General features: G+C 31.2%; 2 protein-coding genes and 1 pseudogene across 2 annotated transcripts; all 3 read right to left on the bottom strand.

The window, feature by feature from the left end:
• Positions 1 to 722: 722 nt before the first annotated feature.
• LOC125851186 (receptor-like kinase TMK4) lies at positions 723 to 4,190 on the bottom strand. Its single transcript, XM_049530964.1, has 2 exons — positions 1,857 to 4,190; positions 723 to 1,543 (listed from the first exon to the last, which is right to left on the bottom strand). The coding sequence occupies exons 1-2, from the start codon at positions 4,135 to 4,137 to the stop codon at positions 1,026 to 1,028; spliced, it is 2,799 nt and encodes a 932-aa protein (XP_049386921.1). The 5' UTR covers positions 4,138 to 4,190; the 3' UTR covers positions 723 to 1,025.
• Positions 4,191 to 6,292: 2,102 nt separating this feature from the next.
• Positions 6,293 to 8,959, bottom strand: LOC125851203 (sesquiterpene synthase 14-like). Its single transcript, XM_049530981.1, has 7 exons — positions 8,846 to 8,959; positions 8,216 to 8,492; positions 7,620 to 7,992; positions 7,303 to 7,521; positions 7,076 to 7,214; positions 6,717 to 6,965; positions 6,293 to 6,623 (listed from the first exon to the last, which is right to left on the bottom strand). Exons 1-7 carry the CDS (start codon positions 8,948 to 8,950, stop codon positions 6,324 to 6,326), a joined length of 1,662 nt encoding a protein of 553 aa, XP_049386938.1. The 5' UTR covers positions 8,951 to 8,959; the 3' UTR covers positions 6,293 to 6,323.
• Positions 8,960 to 21,972: 13,013 nt separating this feature from the next.
• LOC125851184 (sesquiterpene synthase 14-like) overlaps positions 21,973 to 23,031 on the bottom strand; it is a 22,557-nt pseudogene continuing 21,498 nt past the window's right edge.

Genomic DNA, 23,031 nt, shown 5'->3' with positions numbered 1-23,031 from the left:
CAAAATAGTTAAAGGGGTGGGGGTGGGGGTGGGGGATGGGGCAACAAGAAGATGATAGTTCAGTTAGATGAACCTATTGTGTCTTGTTAATCTTTAAAATTAATTATCATTACAAAAAAAAAAAAAAAAAACTACAAATTAATACCATGTCATTTCAAGAAATATAAATTTTTGATACTTTGGTTGGTTAAAAACCTTAAACATATCAATTTCTATCAAAACCAACCTACTATGATTTGGAATAAGGTCCCCACTACATGTGCACCACAACTTGACATAAATTATTATAGCAAATAAATAAAATAGTTTACTTACATATATTCTTTCTCATTTCCCATGTGAAATATGACTTCACACTTATAAAACTTCTTCAATTATAATATTTTTTTTCTTCAAAAAAACCAAAGGAATTAAAAAACCAATCAAGAAAAACAGCTAAAAGATAGGCTACTGACAGCATGGATCCAGCAAAAATTTGTTTCAACATGACAAATCTTTGTGGTTGTGAAAAATCATCCACAGTTTCTCTTACAGCTTGGCAATAGAGTACATATGCATTCCCAAGCACCATAACTTTTCATAAATGGGCGTGTCAAATTCTTCAAAAATAGCGTATTTTTAAAAGATCTGACATGGATGCGACAACATTAAGAATATCAAACAAATAAAATCTTGGAGAAGTACTACATAAAGGAGGAGGAATATTCAACTTCATGATTGGAGGGGAAGTTCAAAATTTTATTTACATTAACAATGTAATATAAAAGAATTTGTTACAATTTTCTGTTGTCTCCAAAGAGGCAAAAGAAAAATGTGACATTCACCTGACTTTTTAACTGTTATCACACCTTACATCAAGACTATATTAACTCAAATATGTAATCACATAAAAAGTAAATGACATTGACAAGAAGAAACCAATTAATCAAATGAATATTGGCATACTCTATGTTGATCCATAAAGGATTAAAACCGCGCGAGGCGTGGCATGGCATGGCTTGAACTGTTGTCGATTTTTATGCATATCATCTGCAATCTGTTGAACTGAAAGTATCTGCAAATCCGGAAGGTTTTGAGGGTAAGCTCGACTGCGAGTGACTGATTGAGAAGTCATCGAACATTCTTGAAGTTCCTTCATCAGCTTGCCACCTTTGAAGGGCTTGAGGAAGGCTCATGTCGAGGTCAATAATGCCATAGCTGTCATCATCTTCACTTGTTGTAGGCTTCCACTGCTCTACAAGGGGACCAAGGACATTAACAGCATGTCCCATATCAGGTCGCTGAAAAGGTTCCCGAGCAGTGCAATGGCCAGCTAACTCGGCAACCTTGGAAATGCTCTCATATGTTTCATCATCAGGATCAAGTGCTGAGTCAATAGCTTTTCGGAGGTTGTCTTTGTTGATAAGGACTCTGCGGAACCATGTAACCAAATGAGACCTCTCATCTGGCATTGTTTCATCTAAAGCTTTTCTACCAGTAATGATCTCCATCAAAACAACGCCAAAGGCGTAAACGTCTACTTTGGTTGTGACTCGTCCAGTAGCTGTAACAAAGAGGAGATGTAATAGGATAATTCAGATGCTGATCCACACGAAATGGAAACTTATCTTTATAATAGTAGTATATAGTTCATGAGTTCGATAAAAATGACAAAGCAGCATTTACGCATAGAGATTGCCTCAGTATTAACATTATATGCCAAATGTCTCTAAATGTAATGAAGACAACAATGCCTAGCAATGCAGATGATCGAAAAATTTCAAAATTTGCTAAAATCTAAAGTTTACAGCTAGGGGCATACAAATCAGTTCTCAGTTAAAAAAAGACGTAATGATACAAGGAGTAGAAATGCTTACCCGCATATTCAGGTGCAAGATAGCCAAAAGTTCCAGCCAAACGTGTCTCCACAGAGTATTTTCCATCAGGGGCATTTCTAACCAAACCAAAATCTGCAACCTTGGCTCTCATGTCGTCTCCGAGAAGGATGTTTAACGGTTTTAAATCTCTATGAATGAAACTTTGTTGTGCCAAGCTATGAAGGTATTCGACCCCTCTTGCCACATCCAATGCTATCGTTACCCTTTGCTTCCAAGTAAGAGGTTTGTAGCCTAATTCTTGCCATTCAAACAAATGCTGACTCAAAGTTCCTTGCGGCATATACTCATACACCAAAAGTCTCTCATTTCCATTAACACATGAACCAAGTAGAGCAACCAAATGCCTATGCCTGACTTTGGTAAGGACAGCAATTTCTGCTTGGAACTCGTTCATTCCTTTGGTACCCATTGCCCCAGATTCCATTCTCTTCACCGCAATTTTAGTCCCATCGTGTAGTTCGCCCTTATAAACAACTCCAAATCCTCCTCTCCCCAGGATATTTTCTTCACTGAAGTTGTTCGTCACTTGTCGAAGGACCTGGATGGAAATGGCAACATTTCCATTTTCAAAAACTGGTATCTCACTATGATCACCACTGCTCTGACTCTGTAACTCAGTGGTGCCACCAGTATATCCATTTGAACCACCCACGACACTTGGGAGACTAGGCTTAACCATTTCATTGCTTTTCTCTGGAGTCTCAACCCTTCCAAATCTCTTATGGCGTCTCTTCATGTAACATTTGTAAGACACAAATAACACTACTAAAACAAAAAGAACAACAGCTATAACAACACCAACAATCATTCCAACTGAAGGCCCTTTCGAACCACCAAATGAACTTCCACCTCGACCACTGGAATTCGATCCAGAACCATCCGAACCACTTCCCCCACCATCACCACCAGTAGTTATATTTGTCCCAAGAAACAAGTTACCAGTATGAGTAAACTTCACCCTAGGTGGAAACAATGGTATAGGTCCAGACAAATTATTATTAGACACATCAAGAACTTGTAAATTAGGCAAAGTTGTCAAACTCTCTGGGATTGTACCAGTAAGATTATTGTCATTCAAAAACAAGCTCCTCAACGAAGTTAAATTCGCAAAAGCAGGTGAAATAGTACCCGAAAATCCCCTCTTACCTAAGGTAACAACAGCTACACTCTTCCCTGTTGTATCACAACTTATAAAACTCCAACTATTGCAAGCATCATTCCCTTTCCAAGACTCAGCCAAAGACAATGGATATCCAAAACCACCAGCCACATCAAGAAGTGCAGTGACCTGTTGATCACACGGTCCCGGAGTGTCCTTACAGAAACTATTAGTAGTTCCAAGTTTAAACTCAACCCCATCTTTAAACTGAGGTATTGGACCCTGCAACCTATTGTTCTGTAAAGTAATATTCAACAATTTGGGAAGAGACATCACAGACTCAGGAACAATACCAGTAAACTGATTGTCCCTCAACTGCAAATCAAATATATTCTCACATTTTGACAAATCAGGAATGCTACCAGTAAAAGAATTAGCATGTAACCAAACTTGAGACAATTGTGTCATACTTCCAATCACATCAATACTACCTGATAACCCTTTAACTTGATTATTCAACCAAAGATTCATAATTTCAGAACCACCAAAAGAAGCAGGCAAAGAACCAGTAAGATTATTATAAGACAACCTTAAGTTCTGTAAATTAGGAAAAACATCAAAGAAATCAGGAATGACACCAACAATACTAGCATTACTAGCATATAAAGATCCCAAATTTGTACTTTCAGTCAAATACATAGGAATTTGCCAAGGAGAGAGTCTCCCATTTTCACTAATGCTTAAAGTTACTAAATTGGGAACCCCCAAAAGGAAATCTTGAGGAACAGAAGTGAATTGGTTATTGTCCAAGAAAAGTTCAGCTAATTTTGACATGTTGGCAAAAGAAGGTAAGGGGCCAGAAAGTTTGTTTTTTTGAAGAGAAAGGGTTTTAAGATTGGAAAGTTGAGTAATTTCAGAAGGTAAAGAACCAGAAACAGATTGAGAATCAAGATTAATTGAAGTTACAGTAGCTGAAGACTTGTCACAAATGACATTAGTCCAAGAACAGAAAGTCTTAGAAGTTGACCAACCAGAAGGAGTTGGAGAAAGAGCTGCAAGAAGTTTGGACATAACATCAGCATCATCTGAGAAGGTGAAAGGAAGGGAAGTGAAGAAAAGGAGGAGGTGGAGGAGGAGGTAGTGATGGTGGTGGAAAGCCATTGATTGTGAGTGAGTGGGGTGGAGATGTTAGGGTGGTGGGTGCATAAATAAGGAAGAATGGAGATGTGGGGTGAGGGTAGTTGGGGGGTCGGAGGAGGTTTCAAGTTTGTTCTTGAATTATGTATTTTGGTTTGCTAGACAAGAATGGAGATGTGGGAGTTATGTTGGAAAAAGGAACATGAAAAGGGGTATCTAGTTTTTCTTTTTTAAGAAATATATTATTTTTCGCTCGATGTTTGATAATTATATTGGATGTAACACTCTCTAAAAAAGAAATTTTTGTATTTAAGAGAATTCAAATATAAGACTGTTAATTAAGAATGAAACAATATTTACCACTCCATCAAATAGATTTGTGAGTTTGTTCATTTGTTTTTGTTTTTCTATTAGGACTTATTTGGTCATTAAAAATCCAAATACAAGTAACACCCAAAATTTCCTTTTTCCTTCTTAATAATCAGATAAGTTTCAACTTTTTAGAAAGTTGCTTTGATCCTGCTTTATAAGAAAATTGGACTTCATAATTAAGTTTTGACAAAATTGATAGTACTAAATGCTTTAAAGGTCATTTAACTATAAGAAATATGTAATAAAGTTATAAAGTTTAGTTTAATATTAATAAACTAACTTAATTAAGAAAAATATCTCTTATAAAATTATTTAATTAATTTTTTCATTTAAAAAAACTAACATAATTGGTTCATAACATGTAGACATAGACATCATATTGAATCTATGTTTATTTGATTTCAATTTTTTCTATTTAGGGACAGAGCAGTTGTTTTTATTATGGATTTAATCGAATTCAGTAATTTTCTTCCACATTTTGTAATTGTACTAAACAATTATAAACTCTTAAGAGCCAAAATCTTGAATCCATAAGCTTTAACCTCTGTTGCTACTATGTATTACCTTCAACATGTATAAATAACATATATATTTCTTACTCAACAACGTTGCATGGACAATTAATGACAAAGACTAATAATTAAGTTTATATTATTAATTTACCTCTCGATTACATCGGTGTAAGACGCAAGTTCATTATAAGTTGCATAAACATCATAGAGATCATCAGTAATGATAATGATATATAATGATTAATTTTGTTGATGTTGTTCTTGCACGTTTGTATTGAGGCCCAAAATACACCTTTATTGCCCAAAAATAACGTTCTACCAATTTGTCTCTTCTATATGAATATTTAGTTGAATGATCCAGATCTTCCCACCACTTATATATGTATATTATACGTATAATATGTCGTATGATCGCAAAATATATATATGTATATATTGTGATTGATTAAAGAAGATATATAGAGATATGTATAATTTGGATGAATGGACTGGATCAAGGCTTCACTAACTTGGGCCTTGAGTGAGTTGTCCAATTTAGGGCCATGGACTTGAGATGATTAATGGTAAAAGTTAGAACTTTCAGTCATTGTTGGTGAATATTTTGAACATATCTGGTTAACTATCATCACGGTGAGATATTGAACAAGTTTTTGGAGATATATACTAAAGTTTTAAATAATCTTAGCAAAATTTCTTAGATTCTTCTATTTCAATTTTTGCTATTCAGGGTGGAGTGCTAGTTTTGATTACGAAATTCAATAGCTTTGGTTTAAAATTTATATTTTAACTAAAAAAGTAATTAAATATATTTACGTTCAATAACTCCAAAGGATCAAAATTTTGAATGGCTTTACCTCTATTGCTACTATGTATATTACCTTCATGTAGCCTAATACATTTCCCTCCAACTGTTATTTCAACTGTATTACTAATACCTATTCTTTAAATACTTGCTCCAATATTACCAACTATATAACAAAATCAATATTTGTGGTCAGTATGTTATCCTTCCTTCAAGAGAAAAGAATATAAAATATGGTTTTAAAAAATCAGAATAAAACCTAACAATAATACAATATTAGTACATAAAAACTTGAATTTATTGATACAATAATCCAACTACTAGGTGTAACATATCCTAGTAATTTCAATATAACTATAATATGAGTGAAAAAACAACACACAAGAAGTCAACAACTAATTCAAACATTTTAATAGAGATACAAAGCACCCCCCCCCCCCTCCCCACACACACTATTTCATCAACCACTTAGAAATATTTGGAACCATTGTTCGCTTAAAACGTAAACTTGATGAATAATTCGATTATCCACATGATGTACTATTGACAGAGTCAACAAACAACAAGGTGATTGTGTCTTTAAGGAAGTTTTGTGAATCCGTAAAATCATCCTCTTGGAGAATATCTACAAGGCGTGAAAGATTTAAGGCAGGTTCGAGGATAAGCGTTGGTATTTGAGTAGCATGTAAATAATCACTGTTTATATCTTTCCATGCATTTGCAATTTGCCTTCGAGCCTCAGCATATGCCTCTTGTTTTGAAGCTCTATATTCTTTCATGTAACATTCAACGAATGAAGCTCCATGTTCTCTTTGTTGTTCATGCTACATCAAATACATTTCAGTATGACGTTTAAATTAAATATCTATTTTTATAAGTTCAAACTATATAATATGTTAGCGTATTTATATACTCACTTCATGTCCAATAATATCGTCCTTTAATCGATTGATTAGTGATGAAGCTGGAGCGACCAAAGACTCATTTATCATCCATTCGAAAGTCTCGTTGGGTATAAATTCCCCCGCAACAATCAAACAAGTAATCAAAATCATTTGATTGGAAACAGTTATAGTAGCGTTTCTCTTATATTCCTCACATTTTGGAATAATGTCATCTTTCAACCATTCTGCTTCCTTAAGATAGCTTTTGATCCACTTATTCATCTAAAATAAATAAATATATATCAGAAGCATTGTTTGTAAAATAAATGATATCGATTTATGATTTAACTGATTAATGGAGCCAAGTTATGTTCATAGCAAACTTAGCTTACCTCAATTTTTGCATAGTAGACATAGTGTGCTTTACCATCTTTGGTCAATTCTTCTTCCATTTCATCAAAATAATCTAAAAGGACTTGATAAAGAGGTCTCATATAGGACGATATCAAATCCATTGCACTAATGTCACATCTGTACATACATATATAGCACATATATTTCTTACTCAACATAACAACGTTGCACATTTAATTAATAATTAAGTTTATATAAGTTTTACCTCTCAACTGCGTCGGTGTAAGGCACAAGTTCGTCATAAGTTGCATAAGCATCATATAGATCATCAGTAATTGTAATGATAACGATTAATTTTGTTAACGTTCTTCTTGCACGTTTGTATTGTGGCCCAAAATACACCCCTGTTGCCCAAAAATAACATTCCACCAATTTGTCTCTTGCATATGGATATTTGTTTTCATAATCCAGATCTTTCCACCACCTATATATTTATTTACATATAATAGCTATAATATATTAGACGATGTAGATATATACCATATTCATGTGATTAATTAAAGTGGATACATGTATACATACCTTGTAAGTTCACTAAGCTCTCTTTGGTGCATCTTTTGCAAAATGTGGAAATCCAATTTTGCAAATTTCAAAAGCAAATCATCATGTGATTCAATGTTCTCGTAAATACGTACGTATTTACGAGCTACTACTCTTGGTACATTTGTGTGAATGGGCTGGATCAAGGCTTCATTAACTTGGGCCTTGAGTGAGTTTTCCAATTTAGGGTCCACTGACTCAAGATGAGTGACAGTAAAACATAAAGCTTCTTCAAGAATTTCTTCTTCGTGTTCTCTTATATGTGCTGCTTCGTATAAGCTTAACAATCCCAGCACATCATTAATAAGAGTTTCCTTAAACTTTCCGTCATCGTTTGTGAATTTTTTGAACACATCTGATCAATTATCATCATAGTTAGATATTAAACTAGTTAAAAAGACGTACAGAACCCAATCCTCGCGTGTGTGTGTTAATAATCCTATCGTTTAATTCTTGATGATCAAATATTATATTGCCAATTTTTAGTGAAAATTTCGTAATATAAATATTAAATTTTGAATTCACTTGGTCAATATTTTACTTTTGACTAGAAAGGGCTTAGAGAATAGATACGATACCAGAAGACATGTAAAGCCTTTGTCCTCTCACTAGTCGAAAACGAAGAGCAACAACATAAAGATTGTTATCATCTTCATTTTTATTCTGCTCAAACTCATCAAAAATATTCTGAATAGATGTTTTGATCTCGTTATCAAAATGATATGCCACTCCCAATCGTTGGATTGTATCAATCAAGAAAAGTTTTTGTGTACTTTTATCAGGAGTTTCCACTAACATTTGCTTTACTTTTTCTTTCAATTCTTCAAGTTCAAGTTTTTCTTGGCTACTAATTTCCTGCACCAAATGCTAAATGTTATTATTGTTCTACCACCTTTATATAAAATAACATCAAATCGCAAAATAAAATAACAATATGTAATTTTATAGGTGAGATCGGAGAAGGATAAAGTACACTTTATCCCTACCCAGTAAAGATAAATAGATTGTTTATAAAAAACCCTCAAGTTTGAAAAATATCTATACAAAAGTTAAAATAATATAGAGAAAAATAGAAAACAAATGGAAGGTAACAAAAATCGTAGGACCAAAAACTACAAAAATAATGTTAGCTACTATAATTACTAATATAAATAAAGAACAAATATGATACATCGATCAAGTCTATCTCATAGAAAAACGAAACATACTGTGAGTTGAGGAGTGTAGGAGAGGAAATAGTCTTCCCAAACACTTGAGTGATAATTTGCCAATGGACGTGTAATAGTAGTATCAACCATTGCTAATTGATTCATACTTTTTTTTTCTTCTCTTTCAAATGCTTTTAATACTATAATGTGAGAATTTGTTGCTATATTTATTATTTGGTGAGGCATTTTATAATGAACTTGGGACGACAAACGGACAAAGTGTGAAGTGATAATAGTTATCAAGATGACTTACCAAATTCATTATTCTTTTGGTTTCAAATTATATGTCGTGATTTTAAAAGTAGTGAGTATTTTCTCCTTTCTTTTTTATATGTCATTTTTTTTTAATTTCACTTGCATTAAAAAATTAAATAAGTTTATAATTTTGCCCTTATTTAATAATTTTTTGAAGTCGACTATTCGATAAATAATAAATATGCTAGATTTCAAAAATTGAGATGCATTTAGATGATTATTTAATTTTTTGAGTTTGTTTATTGGAGCCAAATTTTTTCAGTATGAATTGATCCAAAATTTGAAAAAATTAAATTTTTCTCACCTCAATTTTTCTATATATTTTGTGTAAAAATGATTTTTTTTTATAAATTTTTAAAGCAAACATTACAACTTCACAAAATATTCAAATTTCATTACTTCAAATTGATATAAGTATTCCTACTGAATTTTATGTTATTTATAATGAAATTAGACGAAAACTCATGTATTTGAATCTTGATTTTTCTCAAATTGGCATTCACATATTTTGGTTGAGTTTTCTATTTTTACATCATTTAAACCTTTTGAAGTGTCATCTTTCTTGACAAAATTTTTTGAAGCTTCAACTTTCAAGATTATTTTTTATTTTTGCTCCATCTTTTATTTTTAGTTTGTTTGTTGAGATTTTTTTTTTCAAATCAGATTTTATAGATTAGTGCAATGGTGAGAGTAATTAATCAATGTATGAAGTACTTACAATGAACATTAATTACTTGTTAATTTTCCTAGGTTGATCAAATATCTATTTTCAAGACTAATTAACTATCAAGGTTATAATAGATTTATGCATTGATTATATGAACCAATTATCCGGATAACAATAAAAAGGAACATAGAGAGTATTATTTTAGATGCTTAAGAAAAATGAATTATTTTCTCTCTTATTTTACACTTAATTAGATTCTTTCTTCCAAAATTAGTGTTACTTTAGCGCATTTCACATTCATTAAGAAAAACTATAAATAAAAGATATAATTTACTAAATTTTTCCTATTTATTAAACCTTTCCTGAGAATTCAACACTACTAAAAAAAAAATCCTTCAATACAATAGTCTAGACCTTTCTCCCTTTTTCTTTTAAGAAACACATAACAGAAGTTATATACAAGCTCCACTCGATTAAAACAAAATAACATAGGAAAAAAAAATTTTCCAAAAAATTTGGCCAGAATGATAATTTATCTAAGTTATTTTACCTTTTAAAACATTTTCCCCTTTTAACTTTAATACCTTTTAACTAAAATATGGAAACAAAATCAGTTTATTTTAAAATAAAATAAAAATATAATTTTTTTTAATTTTCTAGTCAAATTCTGGCCAATTTTTCTGGTCATTTAGCACTTCCCAATAACATAATAGGAGTATTACCAAAACCTTTTTGAATTTGCTAAAAGAAATTGGAACTTGAACTCAAGAGTTTTTATTAAGGATGAAAGAATACTTACTACTCCAACACAATATTTATTGGTCGTATAAATCATTTATTTTAAGGAAAGTACAAAGTTCAAAGTGGATAAGTAAAAGTGAATGAAGAGGGTAGTAAATAAGGATTCAAAATTGCAAGATCACTTGTAATAAATTGTACTTCCTCTATCCACTTTTATTTGTCTATTATATTAAAAAAAAAAATCCATTTTTGCTTGTCCATTTAAAAAAATTAAGAGATAATTTATAACTAATTAGTTCCTAATTTAATTTGTCATCTTTTAAATGGAAACAAAAGTGGAGGAAAATCTGTGTAACATTAATATTTCATAATCTAATTTTAATTTTATAGGTCTTGAATTTTAAAATATTAATTTTGTAATTTCATGACCTACTACATATCATCTAAAATAATTATCACAAAATTATATGCTCCTTGATCAGTATTTTAGATTAAAAGAATTGTATACGGAAGATGGTTGTGTTGTCTTCACACTCATATCTCTTTCCATAATGTGTACGCCCTGTGAATTGGATCGGAGTAAGGTAGGTCAAGGGGATTCATTCGTTGGAAAATTATATTGTTTATATATATATATATATATGTTATAATAAGGAGATATTAATTTTTTTAAACTTTTTCGTACATTTACTTTTTTCATATGTTGAATTTTAGTAAAACTTTTGGCTTTGTCACTATTCGTGAATCGATTATTGGTGTGAGCCATGGAGCAAAAGTTTTGTGTCAAGCGTAATGATTGATTTTCTAGGATCGTACAATTACAGTTGTAGAAAGGCAATCCACGATGTGTACACCTGTGAATTGGTACACGGAATCAGATAGATCAAGAGGTTCCTCTAAATTTCTTCGTTGAAAAAATGTATTATTTATATATAATATATTGGATAGATTTTAATTTTTCTTTAACTTTATAGTATATTTACTTTTTTCATATTTTAAATTTTAGTAAAATTTTCAACTTTATTTTAATAAATTTTTTGACTTTGCCCCTATCTGTGAATCGATGAGTCACGAAGCAAAAGTTCCGTGTCAAACGTAATGGTTGATTTTCTAGGATCAAATAATTACAATCATAGAAATACAATGAACTCTCTTTTTAATTGTCTCGACGTTGGACAAGGGAATAACTATTATTCATAAATCTGTGTTCTCATTGTACATGACAAAAACTTAAATTTTATTCGTTAAAATGCCATTTCCTGTTTTTTTTTACTCCCTCCATCCTTTTTTATATGTCATTCCTTTTTATAAATAATTGATCCATAATACTTGCTATTTCATAAAATCAATGCATAAATTACCATATTGTTCCTTTTTTTTTTTTTTACCCTTGTGAGTTATTAGCCTTGAAAGTATACATTTGACCAACTTAGAAAAGTTAAGTAAATGATTCATGTTCATTAGTTAAATTAATTAATCAAAATAAATTAATTCATATTCATTGATTGAAAACTTGTCACATGAATGTGAAACCGTTGCAACCGATCCTGCATACCAATCATCTGCCGCTTAAAGTAATGGCCAAGGTTTCTATGGATTCAGCCCTGTGGAAAAATAGTGTTGTGGGCAATTTAGTAGTTCCAAAAAAATTAAATAAGGGTAGAAGGGTAAAATTACATCATTTCTTAAAGCAAGTGCAAAACCTTATAACAACTATACTCCCATCATTTCAAATTAATTGAATTGTTGAGGTATTTCACACCCATTAAGAAAAAAAAAATTAAGACATAAATTAGACATAACTTTCCATTTTTACCCTTGTTAATTATTGTCAAATTTATGATTTAAATTACTAAACATTAATTAATAACTAATTCCAATATTAACTAATGAAGGGTAAAATTGGAAAGTAGTCTTGAAAATTAAATAATTAAGTTAATTTGAAAAATGAAAAATGTCTCAACAATTCAATTAATTTGAAATGGAGGGAGTATATCCCTTATTGATTCTTTGATTTTTATCTATTTATGTGCTTCATAGTTGTAGAATAATTCTAAAGGCAAAGTTGGAAAAAATTAATTAATTATCTCTTTATTGTTTAATTAATTAATAACTATTTTACATTTTTTTATTTTTCTTTTTGTATATAAGACAACCAAAAAGAAATGTAAAGAGTAAGGTTTAGCGTCAATTATTTCAGCCATAATGATAAGTTAGATGACTGATCGAAGTGTACAATTATGTAAGTTTTTCAATTATTAAATGTCAAATTTGCAGAAATAAAAGCCTTTGCATAATTGGTTTTCGATAAAGCTATTCACAACTAATATAATGGGCAAGAGGTCAATGATTATGTGAATGCAACTATCTTATATTTAATACATAATTAAGTCTCGAAATAGATTTAAATTATTATTTATTTTAGTTTCATACTTAAATAATTAGAGCGTGAAAAACACATTTCAAAGTTCACTAGATTAAATGTGTATACACACACATTTTGGCGCATCTAACCCGAAATTTTCATTCACGTGACTTTTTTTTGTTGACTCTTTTTTTTTAAAGTTAAGTGTCAAAAATACACTTAAATTATATTTTTTAAATTTTATACCTAAATTATTAGAAGTGCTAGAAACACATCTAAGCTATCACTCATTAATTTGAGAAATACACATCAATCCTGATTGGATCTTGAATTTTCGTCCACATGGTTTTATTTTGCTGACACATTTTTCTTAAAATTATTATTATCTGGGGACCAAAATATGATAAGATTTAGTATTATCAAAAACTCACGGAAAGGTAAGTGATTAACTCATAAATTAGTGGACTTTGCCCAAAAATATATATTGTATTTAAGTAATGATAATCTAATCCAGCTATTCAATCTCTACTAATATTTAAAACCTTCACTTTATGTCATGAAAATTTGTTTTGATTGATGGTCAAATTTCAGTTGCAAAATGAGTATTAAAAAATTTTCTCATCATTTTATACACTTCATATTTGTAGCAAACTATATAATTACATATAATGAAATATCCTAAATTTTGAGTAACTTTCTCATCTCGTTCTCATGCTTCTATTATTGACTTGCATGGTTTGAAAAATTAAAAGAGATATACTGTAGTTTCTTAAGTTCCTTTAATTAAGTGATTTCAGCATGAAGTTATCTACATTTTTTTCGTGTTTCAAATAAATAAAGGAAAAAGGAAAGTAGGCAAGAGTTTATACAATCTACAACAACAAAAAAAAATTATTAAATCCTTTAATAAAACACAATGACCTTAAAATAGGTGGTCTCAAATCGAAGGACAAAACTTTAAGTTTAAAAGTCAAAATTTAGTGAACTTGAAGTTTCGCCTATGGGGCAAGTGAAATCAAAAGTTCAAGATCTGTCACCTTTAAGATCAATCCCGTAAACCTATCAAGTAATTAATATAGTTCGGAAAACATCAAAGAGGAGATGAGACAAATTTAATTTTATCCCTCTTTTTTCATGAACAAAATTTCGAATTTAACATGTTTTAATTGTTAATATTAAAAGTTTACCCATGAAAATGGAGGTTTGGGGGGAGGGGGGGGGGTTAAAAATTAATTATACGATACATTAAATTTATCGTCAAGTCTATCTCACAGGAAAACGAGACATATATAAGTATGTGTGCATAACATACCGTGAGTTGAGGAGTGTAAGTGTGTCACGATCCAAAAATGGACGTGATGACACTCGTCTTATCCCACCTAGACAAGTCAGCCTAACACTCACCTATTACAATAAAATGCGAAAATTTCATAATTTACTCAAATTTACCCCTAAAATCTGGTTATCACGTGTACAAGCCTCTAAAATATTACAATAAATTTGGAAGAAAACGTAAGTCTCAAATAATGTTGTCCATAAAATAGAACAATATCATAAATAAGAGTAAGAAGGTGTAACACCTCAGAATTTTTTTTTCGAACTAAGACTTGAACTGTTTCTCGTAGTGAGTGAGATTTTACCAAGGAATTCAAAATTTCTTTAGTATTAAGTTCAGGTCACTATATGTAGCACTTGAGTTCCAAAAAGAGTTAAATTGGAAATAGCAAAATCTGAAATTTTGCAAGATAAGCTAAGTATGAGTTTTTGGTCAACTTCAAACAACCATAACTCCTAGCTCAAGATGAGTTAGGTGTGCTACCAGATACCGTAGAAAAGACCTTTGAATTATCTTTCCAACGCCGTTGAGTTTTCTCAGTTTCGAGTTCATATGAGGGAGATATGTCCATTCGAAGTTGGGTCTAGATAAGGAAAGTCAAAACCGGAAATAGTGAGGGGTATTTTGGTCTTTCCCTACCCAATCAGATTTAATTCGTTTTTGGTAACGTTTTAGGGGTCTAATCTGATTAGGTTCAGTTTTATAATCCTAGTTTACGCCTAGGGTTTTAGTTGAGAGTTCAAGAAGAGAAAAGAAGAAGAGATAAGAGGAGAAAAAAGAAAGGATTGAAGCGTTCGTCGAGATTCTTGAGAGTTGTTGTGGATTGTCGCCATGGGATTAAGCCCTAAGAGGTATGTAAGCTTCCATAGTGTTGGGTTCTTTCACCCACACGTCAATCATGATTTATTCAGCATAATTTCGTTCTTGAAATTTAAAGATTTGAGTTCTTGATGAGTTCTTGATAAGTGTTCTTGAAGTTTCATTAAGTTTTGATGTAAGATTCTGCTTGGGTCAACTTTAAACGACCATATCTCTTAGAATATTAAGAGTTACATGAGCCATAACCTATCCAATTAAAGGTAATTGAATCTACTTTCCAACCCCACCAATTTCACGTTAATCCAATATCTGAGTAAAAATTTATAACTATTTTAGTAACCTATACAGTGCTGTTACGAATTCTGCCGACGGGAAAATATTGAAAATAATTGTTTTTGTCTTTTTAGCTCCAAGAAAACCATCAACGAATTTCTTGACAAACAAAAAGCTCAAAACAATCAGATTTTCATCTTCACTCATTAAAATCATAATTTTTGGCCATAGAGATTTCAAGAAACTAACTCGAGAATCTCAAGAAAGGTCTTCTTGATTGTTTACCTTCAAGCTAGGGTTTCAAGGCTTTTAATCAAGTTCTTCTTCAAGATTCTTCAAGAACCTTGTTTTTTTCAAGTATGTAAGGCTATCATAGTGTTGGACTAGTTCATACTCACATCCTACATCTACATTTAAATCGGTAAAAGAGGAATCTAGGATTTCCCCCCTAGATTTGAGTATTCTTGAGATAAGTTGATTTTGAGTTCTTGAGTTCGTGTTTCTTTTAAAAGTTCTATTCCTAATTATCGAATTGTTATATTGTTATTGAGATCATGAACTTTGAATCCATAATCCAATTCAAGGAAAGTTAGGATCAAAGTCAAGAGATGTCAAGGGTCAAGTTAAGAGAAGTTCATAAAATTTTCCAAAAGTCTTTTACAAATGTTTTAACTTTGTTTTAAGACTTGAGTTTCAAGTTGAGTTAAAGAGTAAAGTTGAAGTTCTTTTCTTCAAAAGTAAATGGGGACTAAGTATTTCCAAAGAGTTTATAAATGTTTTCACATTTAAATAAGAACGGAAACTGAGATTTCCAAAGAGCCTTCGGGCTAGTTTTCAGAAAAGAGTTTTGAGCAAGAAAAGGGAACATCGATTCCAAGAGAGCTTTTGAGCTAAGTTTTGAGTAATTATCTCAAGCCAAAGAAAGAAGTTGTTTTAAAACATAAGAGCCAGTATATTTTGGGAGTATTATTGAGCACCGAATTGGGGACGAGCATGAGTTCAGATAACTCACGTCACCATAGAACCATGTAGCCACAATGGGTAGAAATGGGTCATACTTTTTAGATGAATCATTTTCGCAATAGACTAGTGGATCCATTAGGTAAAGTTAGCTTCCTATACTGATGGCAAAGTATAGGTCGGTCCTTGGCAGCGCGAGGTAATGTGTTGTATCATCACTATAGCTCTTAGGTAATGGTTATCGGTTAGAGAAACTCCCACAGTAGTAATTGAATGGTTCCTCAAGGGGTTCTGCTTAATATGAATGGGGGGTATGAGACTTCATTCATGCGTTGCACAAGTAGACTTTGAGAGGAAGCATAATATGACTTTTATTATTATTATGGGTTAACATCAATTTATTTTGTATTTTTACATACATCTCAGAGTTATTTGTATCTTTGCATACACAGAGAGTTGAAAACCATGTTTTGAACAATTTTTCTTTATATTGCACTTGTTTTAAACTGCTTTATATTGAAATAAGTTCAGTTAAGTATTCATGAGTTCAGTATTTCGAGTTGAGTACCTTACGTTGAGTATCTAATCCTTGAGTTGAGTATCTTATTCTTAAGTTGAGTTGAGTTGAGTTGAGTGAGTTTGAAAAGAGGTAAGTATGTTTCCGTTTTATCAAGTTCAACTTTATGTTATGTTTTAGAATTCTTTTTACATGCTCGTACATTCCACGTACTGAGCCATTTGTCCTGCATCTTCTCATGATGCAGACACAGGTATTTAGGATCATCAACAGGATGCTTTGTTGATACATCCGAGAGTTCGAGTTAGCTATGGTGAGCCTCCTTGCTTCAGGAGGATTTTATTTACCTTTCAGTTATATCACTTGTTAGGATGTCGTGGGTCTTGTCCCGACTTTCATCTTTATCAGTTAGAGGCTTCATAGATAGTCAGTATAGTTGAGAAGTCCGTATCATTTATTTTATTAAATGTTTTAAAGACTTAAGTTACCTTTTTATGGCGAGTTATATATTTTTTTTTTTACAGAGTTTTCTTTGGACTTAAAGTTTGTATTTAAGTTTTATGAACTTTTATTTCAGTTTTAAGCTTTTGCATGCTTAAGTTAGTCTTTCGCTTGTAGTCAGTCAGGATGAGAGTTCGTTTGGGGACTAGCAATGGTTTTCGAGTGCCGGCCACGTCCAGGGTGTAGACTCGGGTCGTGACAGAATGTCCGCTGAGATGACAAACAACTACCTCACAAATCTCTAAGAAGCCTTGGAAAATAAGAGAATGGAAAGTATCACAAAATCCAGGCTCGTAACCTACAAAAAATTGTAGAAGCAAAGGGTGAGTACCAAACCACACGGTACTCAGCAAGTACACCTCTAAACACAGGCTAAGGGAACAGAAAAAGGGTACTCCTTACACCCCAAACGAACCTTCACAACTACAACCTGCATAAAACCAGCCCAACCTAATAGTTCACATTTTACATAGCACCCAACTCAACAACAATCACTTTAACAAATTACATATCACAAAAAGGTACTCACAAATATCAACAACACAGAAGATCAAGTTCATCAAATAGAGGTAATCAAACATCAAGTACTTTCCAACTACCAATAAAACACATAATCATTAAGAATGAAGGATGTCATGAGATGCAATGCAATATGACACTATACAATGATATGCCTCAGAATACCAAGTACTCTCTCAACCGTATATACATGATACTCCTCGGAAATACACCGAGAGTTCATGACCCATGGGGGACTTGCGAGATCCATATACCGACACAGACGATCTCCACGTGTCTGTGCGGATGATCTTAACGCACTATCATAAATCAAACAAATTTTGCACGGACGATCTCCACGTGCCCAAATTCTAATCTTAACATCTCACCATCCCCAGCACGGACGATCTCCACGTGCCCAACTTATACTCAATCTCATGTCAATGCATGTGCAGAATATGATTTCAATAAAAGGGATGATGCATCTCAATCAAATATCAATATGATATGTAATCACCTCAGCTATCACCAGTATACGAGTTCAATAAAGAACAAAATCACACATAATAAACCAAGTCAATAATATATCAGCTAATGCCCATATGCTTTGGCATTCTCGGATTACAATCTGCATTCTATAGTAATAAACTTTCCCTTTATAACATTGGTACTCGTACCAATGTCCATCACCAACAATTCTCAACAGATCACACACAAACAAATAATCACATTGCCTTTTATTACCCCTTTTTCATTATTAAAATTAATCAATGTGGACAAGTCAACCCATCACCAAGTCTCATTACCCCCAAACACATATTACAAGGAAATACACGAATTCCATACACTTAACAAGGGTTTAGAAATTCACTTGCCTCAAAAAATAGAACAATCACTTCGGGACTTGAGTCTTCCCCTTTCTTTGGGCTTCCAAATCAATACAATTTATTCAAATAAATAGTCACAATAAGGATTTCAAAACTAACAACATCCATAATAGTATATGTCTAGCTTAGACCCAAAAATTCACTCAAATTTATAATCAATTTCCTTATCTTGCTAACATGTCAACTCTCATATTTTCCAAATTTCAAATTTAGGGTTTAATTAATCTCAATATCTCTAGATAACATAATTTTAATGATCTTTATATATCACAATACACCCACTATTTAACTACATATAATATTGTATCAAAGCTATGATAATTACATTATATAATGATAGGAATTATAGGACTCATTTGAAAAGGAAAAGAAGAAACAGTACATTAACTTCTTATAATAATAATATATTTTCTTTTGTTGCAAAGCTAAAATCCTTCTTCCAAACACGTACATCATCATTCGCACCTTTGTTTTCTGACCAATTAACAAACTACAAAATAATTTCTATTTCATTACATACCTAGTTATAGGATATTAAAGATTTAGCTACTAGTTACCTGGACAATATTTCTCCTTTGGTTAATTATTCAAACACCACCCCACAATCATTATTGGTCAATTATTAATTATAACGATAGTCATTATACATGACATAATTGTTATGCAAATTCATACGACCAAATCAAGAAAACACCAGAAGCACTACTTAAGTATATGACCACCGCATGAATTCTACTCGCCCTCCTATTGATATCGTTATAACTTTAGGAATAAATTTATTCAAAGTATCGTACCTGGAGATCGTCCTCTTCGTTGCAGATGCGGCGACCACACATCTTTTAGGGTAGTTTTTATTTCTTTAAAGAATAATAATAATTATAAATTTAAAGTGACAAACTCCATTAAATTATTTTAACATATATATATATATATATATCAAGTGGTATAGGTTCTTAAATAAATGATCACTTTAGTCCATTAACTATCGATTAAGTCAAATATCTATAACTATCCATCAACTAATTAACTAAAATTAAATGAATAGTTCAAAATTTTCAAAAATAACCTACCGGATCATTACAGTAAGAGAGGAAATAGTCTCCCCAAACACTTGAATGATAGTTTGCCAAGGGACGTGTGATAGTAGTATCAACCATTGCTTTTAAATAAATGATCACTTTAGTCCATTAACTATCGATTAAGTCAAATATCTATAACTATCCATCAACTAATTAACTAAAATTAAATGAATAGTTCAAAATTTTCAAAAATAACCTACCGGATCATTACAGTAAGAGAGGAAATAGTCTCCCCAAACACTTGAATGATAGTTTGCCAAGGGACGTGTGATAGTAGTATCAACCATTGCTTATTGATTCTTAATTTTTTTCTTTCTCTCTCTAAGATGTTTTAATTATTGCAATTTGATATTTACTGCTATATTTAGTGAGGTATTTTATAGTGCAATTAGGACAATAAGTGTCAAAGTGATAAATATTCTGCCCTACAATAAAAACAATTTTTAGCGGTAATAAATATACACGAATGCTATCGACATTAATTAATTTTTCATTAGATTCAAAGTCGCTATAGGTTTTAAGAATAGTCACAAAAAGTGTTAATTAATTATCACTAAAAATACATATTTAATGATAATTAAATTATCAACTTATCGTTGTTAATTAATTGTCACTAAGTATAATTTTTGATGTAAAGCTGGAAGTTATCCAAATGACTTGATAAATTTAGTACTTTTCATGTCTCAAATTATTTATCGTGATTTTTAAAATTAATCATCATTTCAAAAGTTCAAGTATTTTCTCTCTCATTTTACCCTTAGCAATATTTTTGAAATTTACAAATATCTAAATTATGGAATGATACATATTTTAAATCTCCTTAATAAATTTTTTGACTCCAATTATATTCATGAATTAATCGATATAAATCATAAAATAAAAGTTTCGTGTTAAACATAAAGATTATATTTATAGGATCATATCATTACAATCGTAGAAATAATGCGACAAATTCTCTTTCGAATCTTAGACTTTTCTAAAGCATTGGACATGTCACATGAGTGCAGATATTATTATTGAAAATAATCATGAGTTCATTGTTGGTATAGACACCAACATTTTAGGAGAATATATAAAAGGTAATATATTTCCTTAAGAGTTATCATAAAGATCACTGGAGATCAACTAATTTCAAGGAGGTGCACGTTATCTTAGTTTGAGAAGGTCAATAACAGCTAGCCTTCGAATCATGGAAAATCTTGAGAGAAAAAAATTAAAGGAATAAACAGATTTATATGCACATTATTTTATCAATAAAATTTTGTTTTGTCATACTTTATTTTTTATCACTTTTAAATTTATTGCGAACAATTGACGAAAGGAATCATATTGTTCATGAGTTCACGAAGTTAATTATTACTTAAATGTGAAGATTGAACCAACCAAGAATCAAAAGAAGCTACAGTAATGGAGGTATATATAGGTGTGTGCAAAATGAATGAAACAATTCAACAAACATTTCCACAAATAGCAGTAGAGCCCATAGTTTTCCCAGTGTGCAATTATTACCGTCTCAAAAATGATTTTTAGCAACAATTAATTAACGATAATAATTTAATTATCGCTAAATATGTTTTCATAGAGATAATTACTAATGACAATTACATGTTAGCACTTTTTATAAATGGTAAAGCCTATAACAACATTGAATTTAATATCTGTAAAAACTTTAATGTACATATTTATTGCCGCTAAAAGCTGTTTTGTTATAGTATATCTTACGTTTAATATATGTATCTAAAAAAAATTTAACCTTATATATACCGTGTAATTTATCGACAAATGGGGTTCATTGCTTCTAGCTCCTAGATCCTTCCATGTACTATAGTCTTTTGATTTATTGGCAACTATGTACACATCCTATTCCAAAAGGGAACCTATGATCTGTGTTCATTCACTGCTGCAACCATTTATAACGTTTTGTAGTTCAATTTGCACTTCATATTTACATGTCTTAGACCACTACATGCACGGATCATATACTCTGATATCTACATTTCAATTTATTTATCTTATTTTTTTTTAAAAAAATAATCTTTTTTGGATAATTTTTTTAATTTTAGTTGTCTACATGACATGACATATATTTTCAAATATTAGTAGAGAGATTTTGACAAACAAATTGAACCGAATGGAGTAATATACTATCAAGTATTAGTAGAAAGAAGCACTCTAATACAAGCAACAATCACTTTGAAATGCATGTAGGCATCAACATGATTATCTTGATCATATATTGACACATTCAACAAGCATCATGGTAATCATGTCTTTAATAAACTTTGTGGAGTCTGTAAAATCATCCCCTTGGAAAATATCTACGTACGTGGCGTGCAAAATTTATGGCAAATTTTAGAGCAGACGCTGGTACTTCAATATAACTACAACAGAGGAATTATGTGTTTATGTCCTTCCATGCATTTGTGATTTTCCTTTGTGCCTCAACATATCCTCTGACTTCGAAGCTTCATATTCTTTCATGTAGCATTTTATGAATGAAGCTGTATTGTGTCTTTTTTGTTCCGTCTACACCAAAGATTGAATTCAATTATTTATATAATTTGTGATGTGATCAGTGTGAGTTCTATATACATATATATAGTCCGTGTGTATATACTACTCCCTCCGTTTCACAAAGAATGATCTAGTTTGACTTGACACGGAGTTTAAGAAAATAAAAAAGACTTTTGAATCTTGTGGTCTAGAGACGAGTCATGATTTGAAGTTTATATATTTTTAAATTGTTACTAAACACATAATTCGTTATAGTTATTGAGTTTGCAATTAAATATTTATACATATTTAATAAATTAAAGTTTTTGACTATATTCTTCAGATAGATATACTTTAAAGACTTGACATGAATAACATTACTATCTAAAGTATTGAACTTGTGCTGGCACATGCAAGAGTTACCTAGTATCAAGAAAAATAGTTGCTTGGATCTTTTCACACATATTTTTCTTTTAATAAAAGATTGCAATGTAGATGTATCGAATCCTAAATTCATAAGCTTTAGAGACTTCGGATATATTTGTTACGATATATACCTTCAAAAAGCCCAAAACATTTTTCTCAAAGGACTAACAAAGTATGGGAGATTTAAAATTTCCTTTTAGGAAAAAAGAAACACCAAATTTATGGTAAATATGTAGCCCTTCCTTCAAGAAAAATAAAAATCAAATAGGGTAAAAACAAATCACAATAAACACCTAACAATAACACCAGGTAATATATAGCACATAAAAACTTGAATTGATTGATACAATAATCCAACTACTAGGAGTG

This window comes from Solanum stenotomum, unplaced genomic scaffold (assembly GCF_019186545.1).
Source record: "Solanum stenotomum isolate F172 unplaced genomic scaffold, ASM1918654v1 scaffold23267, whole genome shotgun sequence".
In the NCBI taxonomy this organism is placed as follows: Eukaryota; Viridiplantae; Streptophyta; class Magnoliopsida; order Solanales; family Solanaceae; genus Solanum; species Solanum stenotomum.
This window is presented reverse-complemented; position numbering and strand designations above follow the sequence as displayed.